Source organism: Morone saxatilis, unplaced genomic scaffold (assembly GCF_004916995.1).
Source record: "Morone saxatilis isolate NCDOM2014 unplaced genomic scaffold, NCSU_SB_2.0 Contig1, whole genome shotgun sequence".
Lineage (NCBI taxonomy): Eukaryota > Metazoa > Chordata > Actinopteri > Moronidae > Morone > Morone saxatilis.
In genome coordinates this window covers 15,492,554-15,503,501 of record NW_023339651.1, presented here as the reverse complement: position 1 = coordinate 15,503,501, position 10,948 = coordinate 15,492,554, and the positions used below count along the sequence as shown (strand labels likewise).

Genomic DNA, 10,948 nt, shown 5'->3' with positions numbered 1-10,948 from the left:
CAGATGCCTGTAGAGCGCACTTGCTCGGAAAAGCTTCCTGTTTCGCGGTTTGCGGCGTCTTCCACCTAAAAAAAAAGAGTGAGAGTGCCGACCAATTTGCAAGCTGGTGCAAAATCCTGGGGCCAAGCGAGATCTACGTCATTTTGACGTCACAGTGTCGCGCGACAAGTCTCAAGCGGCAAGCATACTTGGGCCTTAAGAGTGTAGGAGAAACTACGGTGGCCACAAAACTTGCCCTATTTAGAATCAGTGTTTGGTTTGTCCATTCTGGGCTTCTGTAGATACATGGTGGTTCAACATGCTGGCCTCCATAGAAGAGGACCCGCTCCCTCTGTAGATAAAACAGCTCATTATAAAGTAACAAAACCACAACAATTCTTATTTTCAGGTGATTATACACTAATGAAAACAAAACATTATGTTCCATTTTTTACCAATAGATCCTCCTAAATGTTACACACTGGACCTTTAAGTGCTAACGATATGCAAAATGTTCTAATAGTAGAAAGTGAGTGTTGTTTCCAGAAAAAGCAGGACTCACCAACATTTAGTAACCATTACATTTTAAGCATCTCTCTGTAACACACATGCAGAAGTGCTAGCTTAGACGTCACAATCCCATACAGTCACAAAAGCTATGCAGAAAATAATGGGTATGAGATGTCAAACTAAATTCAAAATGTCCTGTTAAGATACAAACAGCTTAAGTGTGAACTGTAGGCTTAACCTTTGATATTATGTTGTAAATTAAGGAAGTACAACAATAGAACATTGTTAGGTTTCTATCTTCCCAGATGCAGGACATGTTAGCAAATGAGTGTAGTACAGTGGTCCCAACACCTGTTAAAGCCTGCAGTTAGATTTTATTTTTTGTGCCCACTTGAGGGCAGCAGAAATCAGCTGGGAACAACACTGGACATATTATCATCTTTGAAGCTGAATGATTGTAAGCAGCTCCCTGTTTACACATCTAGTAGATACAACGCAACATTATCATTCATCCAGCTCTTTAGTTGCTAAATGCTTCACTATGTTCAATCAGCTTCCTGCTGATAGCCTAATATGATGCTATGCGAGCAGTGAGAGTGAACCAGAACTATAAAGTTGTTGGTTATACTAGTCATCTGATTAATGGTTAAAAACATAGATTATAGCCCCTTTTAAAAACGTAGAAGACATTTTTGGAGTAGCTCTCGAGTGTATAAAAGAGTCCATACTTTTTTTATTTTTTGGATTAAAACACCTCAATCAGATTAACATTATCAAAGTAAAGCTAGGCTAATAAAGTTCTTTTCATGACCCTGGCTACAACACATGTAGAGATAAAATTAATCTTAACTACACACCTCTTAAACCTTTGCTGCAGTTTGCCTTGTAGGGATAAATCCCATTTTGTTCTTTTTTTCATGAATAGTTCCACAAGTAGAGGAAGGAATTAACACTCTCAGCTATATAAAGACTGCAACTAAAAGCATTTAATATAAAGTGCATCCTTTGTGAAAGTTGTCATAAACTCAATGGACACAATCACTGATTTTTATATTTGAACAATGCCACTGGAAAATATGAGTTGGAAGACAATGGAATAAGATGAGTTTTTTCCTTCCACTGCCAAAATGTTAACCTTACACAAAGAAATGTCTCTAAATCCCAGTAATTGAGCAGCATGAATATATAAATAAACCAAATACCAAAAATGTTTTTCAGCTTTGGTTGAAGCCAAATAGTTTGGAGGTCCCGCAGATTAATCACCCAGATATTGAACGTTACTGCCACTCCACAACAAAGTACGTTCCATATTTACCCTCGTGACATCCAAGTCTCTCACAGTGCACCACACAGGGTCTCATCAATGACTGATCTCAAGAGGTGATGTTTTATGAGCGTCTTGCTGCAGGCTGAGCCCAATGCTCTCATCCATAAACACATAAACAAACATACTGTACCCGTTTCTTAGATTTTAACTCTCTATACAGTCACAAGTTCTACAAAATGGAGCATTAACAAATCAAATTCACTGTGGTTAAGAAACCAAACACCTGTCTCTCTTCCACCGAACACGTTGCTTATTCTTTGTTGGCTCATAATTTGACTCAAAAGTTGTCTGTAATTACTCACGGTCTCTCATTACCAGTGCAGCAAAGCATCCTGAGCAGGCATCATTTCCTCTCCATGCTTGATGTTGTGAGTTAGAAATGTTGAGATCGGCTGGTTTAGAGACACAAAATCAGTATTTTTAAGCAATAGAAGATTGGCGTTTCAGAATAATTGTTTTTGTGTTGAGAACCTGAACAAGTGCTTCCAGTGATTTTCTCCACTTTGAACAACGGTCCCCTCTGTTCTTTGTAGGTAAAACACATTTTTCTTTAGACAAATGTTTCTGATGATGATTATGATTCAATCTTTTTGAACACACGACAACAACATGATGATGTTTTTAGGTTTTATGTAGTGCAAACCATCTGAAATCATGTGTTCTGCTTTATGAATAATGTGTAAATATGTTTATTTAATGGAATTTCCTATATATTTTGTTTGAATAAGGGCTGTATGAACTAAGTCATTTTAATTCTAAGAGTATTTATTATAATTGCTGTTGATGTCAGATTTTAACAGAATATTATTTAATGAAACATGATGCGTAGAGATCTATATTAGCTGAGTTGTGCAATTTCTAATGTGCAATAGAAGAAGATAAATCAGGCCTACTGTACTGTACTATACTGTATGTCACATTATTGCAGTGGGTTTTTAACATTAGTGGAAAAACACTGTGGCACAAATTAACTGTAGTGTTCGAAAAAGTGACTATAAAGCAGACAGGTTGTCTAAAGCATTGATATTGTTTCTATAGTGTGATTACACAATACTGACTGGTGAATGGGACAATGTGCAAAAACAAGTAGTGTGAAATTTTGTGAGTATGAATTTGATTTGCAGTGAAACATTTGTGAGAATGCAGCAATTTGTTTCCAACTGGTTTGCACATGTGATATTTAGATTCGTATGGATATTGGACTGTCAGTTGAACGGCAGAGAGAGATATTAATAGTTTCTTTGCACCAAGTGAAAGGAGGGAAGTCATCCCACTTTGGCACTATGAACCTCTGCAGGCTACTGTCTGGGAGTAAATTATCTGTTTAACAAAAGATTATATAAGAGAATAGAGCTATGATACATGTATAAATGCAAATATGATAGCCAAGTAAATCCAAAGTGTATTGGTGTGATATACAGTATGTAGCAAAAATGTGTATATACTGTATGTACCTGTATTTCTTATTACAACAAAACAACTAATTTATACCCCAAATGTTCTAGAAATATTCTTTGCAGAGGATTGTTTAGTAACTGGTGCCACTTTTGAAGATGAAACATTAAAGATTGTAAAATTCATACAAGGCTTTGGTTTGACTTGTGTTTGTATCAAAGAAATGTTGGATCTGGGAGGACCATGTTGGAGAGGGGAAGTAACAAAGTACAAATACTTTGTTTCTGTACTTAAGTAGTTTTTTCCATACATCTTTGCATCGTTGCATACCTTCTGAATCTGAAGCCCAGTGCATATCATTTATGGCGTAACATGATCAAACAGAAAAGTGAGGAATACTTGACACTGTTTAAAGTTTCAGTTAGCTTTGGACAGAAACAGTTGGTAGAAATGTCCTTCAGAGAAGTAGAGTGTTTTTTACTTTTAATGCGTTGACTATGTTTCAGAGCCTGTACTTTTTCACTTTTACTTGAGTAAAGAAGTTGAATCAGTACTTCTACATTTACTGGAGTCTTTTTTTTTCTTACACAAGTATCTGTACCTCTACTTGAGTAAAGAATGTGTGTACTTTTGCCAACTCTGACATAAGACACCTCTTGATCTGCAAATCAGCAAATGAGTGTTTCCTGACTTCATGATGAACAAGAAAGAACTCAATTTCTCATTCTACGTAACCCAATTCAAATTACAGGAAATAAATATTCCTAATTAATGCTGGCGACATGAAATTTGCATTTTAGAACATGTGCTAATTTCACACAAAAAAACACCTCATTGCAACAGAAGAAATATCTAGTTTCTGTACTTCTACTTGAGTAAAGAATGCGTGTACTTTTGCCACCTCTGTCGGTAAATACTGAACACACTGAACCAAACTAAAACAAATTCCCTGTGGGATCAAGTTCATCGGTAAAGCAGTAACACATGTGCCATCTATCGACAGGAGATTGAGAGCTCATGTGCTGTCTCACTGTCAGCCACAGAGCAGCTCCTCCTGCACTCAGGGACCATCTGACAGCACTTACAGTACATTAACCCAGCTGGGATCCCAAGCAGCAACAATCACAAACATGTCCCACTAACCACCAATTCACCCGGTAATTTCAGAAATGTAAACACATTGAAGATTTATGTGCTGCCTTGTTGTATTGTGGCATGAACTAGCTGCCACCTCTGTAGTGAGCCTGTAGCGTCACCCTGTGGCTGCTCTTGATACTGCATGTACCCAAAGCACGTGGAGTCGGCGTCCTGAAATCTTAACCGAATGGAAGATCATCACAAAACAGTTCACAGCACAATTTTAAGAAATAAAGGATATTTTATTGTCACAACTTCAGTTAAGTGTCACACATTTAGTGCAGGGTTTCAAAGTAATTTAGTACTGATAAGCCCTTTTTATTAATAAGTTTAAGAACAATGTTTGTATAAATAATGGTTCAACGTTTCTATTGATTTTTCTCCACAGGTTAGTGTGACAGGTTCTAGTAAGTTTAGTTTAGTTTATCTAGAACCTTTACCCAACAGGTTTACTTAATTTAAATGAAATCAGATTAAATATTTAAATAAAAAATTAAAATCCAAATATAAGCAAATTATCAGTGACTTTAGAGGCTTTCTGCTTATATATCAAATCAGTTTTCACACAATTCAATTCACTGTTTAACTACCTGCAGATGTCCTTTAAGCATCATAAAGTAGGCTTAATAGCAATAGGTTAAATAAAATAACAATTAATAATTTCAAGGAACCTTTTCAGGAAGGTAACTGTCTTGATACTAGAATAAACACTGATGGCATCAACAATATATATTTGTTTCTTTAAGGAAGGACTAATGGCCCTGCAGTAATGCAGGTTAAGTGGCTGTTGGCATAACACGCTCTGTATTTAAAATGTTCTATGCCAGACTTAGTCAAGTAAATACAAACTATAGAAAACTCTAGTACTGAAAGTTTTGGCAAGTGAAGAAACTGAACAATGTACACGATTGGTCCTGTATTTAAATAACACAATCCTATGCTCTGTGGTCATTAGATGTTCCTGAGTGAAGCAAGCATCTACACACATGTACACTAAAGATAACCCTTTAGATTCAAAACACTGAAAACAAAGAAAGGATAGCACAACTGTTTAACTGAGAGTGGTTTTCTTCCTTTTAACTTTCATGTACTCTGGCCTTGCCCTTGGAGTGCAGTCCTTTCATATTAATGACAAAAATAATATGTTAAAAAGAAGAATGATTAGGATAATATTCAACTATGTGTATTTTGATACAGCTCCAGATGAAGAAAATTAAAGTATGCATAGCCCTAGAGATATTATAAGACCCATTAACACACATGGAAAAAGCAAAATAAAGTATAATCTTTTCCCAAATATCGGAAGATTTGTGATAAATCATGATGAACAGTAGGGCTGCACAACTGATCGAAATATTATCCACATTCCCACTAATTGTGCATCATATTGCAATGATAATATCTGTCAAAATAATCACTATGGGTTTCTTAGACGGATATATCGAGTCAGCCCCTAATGAACAGCGATCCCTGGAGAGTGATGTGATCTGAAAACTCAGAAGTCCAGATGTACATGCAAAACAAAAATCGATATTAAGCCTGTGTGAATGGCCACAAGGAGGCTGAAGTGAGAAGGATACATGGATCTTATTAGAGACATTACAACCCACGTCAGGCATGACTAGGGTTAAAAACAAGGTCAAAGACAAGGCTGCATGTTGTAAGAGCATGATAAGCTAAGGAATATAGATTAGTCAGCTTTGCTGGATTTATAAGTTAAGGTATACTGAGAAAAAACTAACTAACGGTGTCCTTTTTAACATGTTAACATTTTAAACAGCTAAGAGACACACATTCTTCAGATCTGATTCCCACATTGTTCAATCCAGTTGCTCTTCTGTAATTCTACATCGTAACACACTGCGCTAACAGGGCCGCTCGATAACAAGCGACATTGAGGATGAAGTGTATATTTAAGAAAGTTCGTCAAGAAAGCCAGCCTGCAGGAAAGGACTGAAATTCAACCTCTAAAATCTAAGATTAAATAATCTGGACATAGATGACGCTAACGATATAGGCTACTACTAAGTAGTAGTATGAGAGAATGATTTGGTTAAACCAGGTAAAGTACTCTCTCTTTATGAACACACAAATGCGTAGCTGCATCTGATTTATCACATCCAGAGTAGAAATCTACTCTTTTTAGTCCCCTGTCCCCCAGTGGCTGGCACACCTTAAACCCTGTAACTGAATAGAGAAGACCATCCAAATGATGGCTGGTTAGCTAGAAAAGTGACTTATAGCACAGATCAACCTGTCAACCACAGGTAGAGATGTTATCAGGGTCTGGCTGGTGAGGGTGAGTGTCCCACTCTCGCCCAAACCCTTAAATTATTTTCTTAAATGTACACAGCTCGGTCTATCGCTGTCCAGTTATGTTGTTGCCTCCAGGACTTATGACGATGGAATCCAGTAAGGGACGGAGAGCCTGGCCAAAAGGCCTAAAGAGGAGACACAGCAGACAGTACGCTTATACTGACATTAAAGGCAAAAACAAAGTCGAAACAAATTACAGTATGTCAGCTAGGAAAGGGGTAGGGGATATAAACAGATAAAGCACAACTCAAGTCAACTGAGAATAAGACACACACAGGGTGTGTAGCTTGAAAAGGTTTTCTCCATCTCTCTACAATTGATTTCTCTCTCTATCAGGGTATGTTGGTGCAAAACAGTGAGTAAAACAAACAAACCCTCTCTATTTCCGAGAAAATACCTCTAAGCGACTCAAAGCAGTATACGTTGCAGATGTTTGACACTGACTTTGACAATTTCAAAACTGTATCTGTATTTTTTCCCCCACCTAGACTTAATGTTATCCATGTTTTGTCTGCTATTCACGAGGAAGGTACCGACCAACAGACTGTTTTCTGATGTTTTAATGTACTCACCTGACAGACTCATCATGTCCTAACCACTTAAACTAAGTGACAGGGGCCAAATATGAAAAAGTTCTCGTTTTTATGAATTAAATATACATTAAGAATTAAATTTTTCTAGTAGTGTGACATCAGCATAAGCAGAGATACAGTTTAACTACTAATACAGAGAATAAGAGCATTGGTGACATAGGATGAGCTTTAAGGCGTTTATTAAGTGGACTCACGTGGCTAGTACTTCAGATGGAAGGTCTGTGATGTACGATGGGATCTTCTTGCCCGTGAGGAACTGAGCCACCTCGTTGCTGAAAGAGTTGCAGTTGTGCTCAAACAGGTTGTACTTGTCACGTCTGTGCACCAGGAGAACGAGGGAGACAGAGAGAGAGAGAGAGAGAGCAGAGAGTGATGTAAATTCAGAGCAATGACAGAGGGGCCAGACAGGGTGGAGACGGGTGGGTGAGCAGCAGGAAACGAAAAGACAGAGACATTTTGACGGGGAGATAACAGGAAGAACTAAGGGTTGTGAGACTTCTTCTTGCTTACTGCCTTTCCTCACCTGCATCTCTTCTAAAAACTGGAGATAACGTGCATTTCTTCAATATGAAAGAACTATAGGCCAAAGTGAAAATTCAGTTAACACAATTGTTATTATCGCTCGTAAAATCCTAATTTGGAGTATGTTGAGGGTGTCTCAATGTATTGAAAGGTTTTTAAAAGAAGGAAGTTGTAGCCTACATCCAAACTATAAGCAATAAGCAATTACAACATGTTTATTAAGAGTCAAAGTCCTGTGGTGGCAAAGTGACCCGTACCTACAATGACCTGGTCCCACTGGTATTTCAATCTGTGTTGTGAGTCTGAACAATTACCCGTATGTGGACTCTGCCAGTGAAGTCAGGTACTCCATAAAGATCTCTGCAGGCACCTCAGTGGAGCCCAGGTCCACTATGGAGTCAGGCTCACCCAAAGGGGTGCCGCCCTAGGACGCGACACACATACACACATCAGTGGATGCCTTTTTCCAGACACTGTTCTTGATCCATTATTGTCCAAGTATTTGCATTTTTCCTTTATAATAGTAAAAGCGGCAAAGGGCTAAATACTGTATGTGCTTTGTATTGGAGGAAAGGATGAAACTGATTCTTACAGGTGAACAACTGTTGACGCCTTCTCCTACAAAGAAGAACTCCTTCCCATGGACCACAATAGCAGTGTGCCTATAAGACACCAAAACACCTTATTCCAATACAAGCCAGCCAGTGAGTGTAGTTAAAGATCTTTAGTGAGAAGACTTAAATAAAATATGCCTATAACAAGGTGCACTTACCATATCCCATCAAGCTGTTTCCCTGTAATGATAAAAAAAAAACAGAATTCAATGAGAATTACTTATTCTAACTTTATCTATGTAACAAGCTGACAGAAAACACATCAACAGGTAGCTCGTCACACACTCACCCAGCATGAGGGGGCTCAGCTGGCGGGCCATGCCTCTGGACAGGTCGTAAATGTACAGTTTCACTGGGTAAGAGTCACTTTGGTCCATGATGACACAAAGGGATTGCTTCAAAGCGACAGCTGTAGCTAGCCTAGCATAAAGTTAAGCTGACTCACATCCACCAAGAGTCGGCCGCCGGCTCGCTAACTTAGCGGCAGCTGGCAAACAAAACTCTAATAAAAAGCGGGGCTGTTACAGATATAAACACAGGCTACAGACTATTCATGAAGAAAAGTAATAAATAAGGCAGCAAATGTAAATAAGAGGCCGAGGTCGCCGTGTCACTGTCTAACTGTAAACAACAACATGACTGTCAGAGGAGACCTTCTTCCTCTCTGTGAACAGGCCCCGCCCACTGCACCGGGATTGGTCAGTTTCTCAGATTGGTCAGAGAAGCGTCCAATAGGCGACGAGCTGCTCCGTACGCGTCAGCGTGCTCGTTCACGCGCCAGCCATTGAAACTAGTGTGGACTTCAGACAGAAAGAACAAACACAGCACCGTAAGTGACTGAATGCTCCTCTAATGACTTCACCTTCTTCAGGTTATTGTTTAATGTGTTTCATTTACTTATACAGTGTGCGTGCATTAGGGGAAATATGTGTTTGTAAACTTACCGACTCCACAATACGGACAGTTGCTAATCACAGGCTAAGCTAGCTTGCTAACGTAAACTATGCCCGAGTAAAGTTGAAATCTCAATTCATTAAACATTAATAATATATTAATTAAACATTGTTAATTGTTGGGAATGGCTAAGTCCTTTGCACAATGATTATAACAATCATACTAATGTATGTTTCCTGCAGTAACATTACAAATGGCAGAGTGGAACGCCTACTACCAGAATGAAGACGAGGAGGAAGAGCAAGAGGAAGGAGAGCAATCTGGAGGTGAGATGAAAGCCTCATTATAACTTTATCTTAAGTGTAAATGATTGTCAGCTACCATCAAGCACTCTGATGTTCATTATTAGATGTTTCCTCCTTCATTGCACTGTATATGGAAACTTTGATCTTGACTTTATTATGCCATGCAAATTGGTGTTATGGACTACAGTTATTATCATGTAATTTAACATAGGAGTTTAAATGTGTAAGTATGATATCTTCTAAACCCTTATAGTTACACAATAACCAATCAGGGCCTCTGTCTTTGTTAGGAGATTACAAGATCACAGGGAGAGACAGTTTGGTCTTCTTGGTTGATGCCTCCAAGGAAATGTTCATCAAAGGAGAAGACGGAGAGCCCTCTAACTTTGACATGACCATGCAGGTAAGAGAGCCATTTATTTGAGTCTCCTGCTACTATAATAACTTGACATGTATGGAAATTAAATTGGGAATTGCAAGAAATGTGCTGGGATTATTCTCAAACACTATGAATCGAGACAGCAAGTGTAAGTCATCCTGGTTGCAAAACTTATTTGGAGAAAAGGAAACGGAAAACCACTTAATCTTAGCTACGACATGTTCTCAGATACGCCCAATGACTTATGATAGTAAGTGTCTGTGTTTTGCCCTTGTAGGTCGTGCGCAGTGTGTACACCAGTAAGATCATTAGTAGTGACAGGGACCTGGTGGCTTTGGTTTTCTACGGCACAGAGCAGAGTAAAAATCCCAGGAACTCATTCAAGCATGTCTACGTGTACCACGACCTAGATGAACCCGGTATGACGCTGCACTTTTTAAACTAACACATGACACTGTAAATAATGTTTGAGATTGCTTAACATGTCTTTTTTTTTTTTACACCCCTATTTAATCTGTTTCCCCTCTTCTGTTTCATTTGTCTGTCCGCTCCTTTCTTGTCCTCAGGTGCAAAGCGAGTGCAGGAAGTGGACGCTCTGCGGGGAGAAAAAGGTGCCAGGCTAGCGGCAGAAACCATGGGCAGCGGGGAGACGTCGTTAGGAGACGCCCTGTGGTGCTGTGCCAACCTCTACAGTGACATCAAGCTGCGCCTCTCACATAAGCGGCTCATGATCTTCACCTGCAGGGACGAACCACACGGGGGCGACAGTGCAAAGGACCGACAGGCTCGCACCAAAGCCGGTGACCTCAAAGAGACCGGTATGACTGAAGCAAAGGCAACTGTAATGAAGTTTTGGATTAAGGCTCAAAGCTGACAGTGGAGACTTTACAGCTGTGAACTGCTCACAGAAGGGTTATCAACCCAACCAGTCTGTAAAACCTGTATGTGATAGGAGCTATACCTAACACTATAATTCC

General features: G+C 39.0%; 2 protein-coding genes across 3 annotated transcripts in view; one reads left to right on the top strand and one right to left on the bottom strand.

Annotated features, from left to right (window-relative positions):
* Positions 1-6,397: 6,397 nt before the first annotated feature.
* Positions 6,398-9,058, bottom strand: desi1b (desumoylating isopeptidase 1b). Its single transcript, XM_035659858.1, has 6 exons — positions 8,683-9,058; positions 8,552-8,573; positions 8,372-8,441; positions 8,094-8,203; positions 7,452-7,574; positions 6,398-6,789 (listed from the first exon to the last, which is right to left on the bottom strand). Exons 1-6 carry the CDS (start codon positions 8,768-8,770, stop codon positions 6,708-6,710), a joined length of 495 nt encoding a protein of 164 aa, XP_035515751.1. The 5' UTR covers positions 8,771-9,058; the 3' UTR covers positions 6,398-6,707.
* Positions 9,059-9,142: 84 nt separating this feature from the next.
* Positions 9,143-10,948, top strand: part of xrcc6 (X-ray repair complementing defective repair in Chinese hamster cells 6) — a 5,390-nt gene continuing 3,584 nt past the window's right edge. The window contains exons 1-5 of one of the 2 annotated variants that reach the window (XM_035659441.1): positions 9,143-9,222; positions 9,530-9,613; positions 9,883-9,995; positions 10,249-10,390; positions 10,538-10,789. In XM_035659441.1, coding sequence (XP_035515334.1) covers positions 9,541-9,613; positions 9,883-9,995; positions 10,249-10,390; positions 10,538-10,789 — 580 coding nt within the window. In that variant the 5' untranslated portion in view covers positions 9,143-9,222; positions 9,530-9,540. Of the gene's footprint in view, positions 9,223-9,245; positions 9,265-9,529; positions 9,614-9,882; positions 9,996-10,248; positions 10,391-10,537; positions 10,790-10,948 lie in introns of those variants that run through there. The other variant, XM_035659433.1, reaches the window with a different exon arrangement.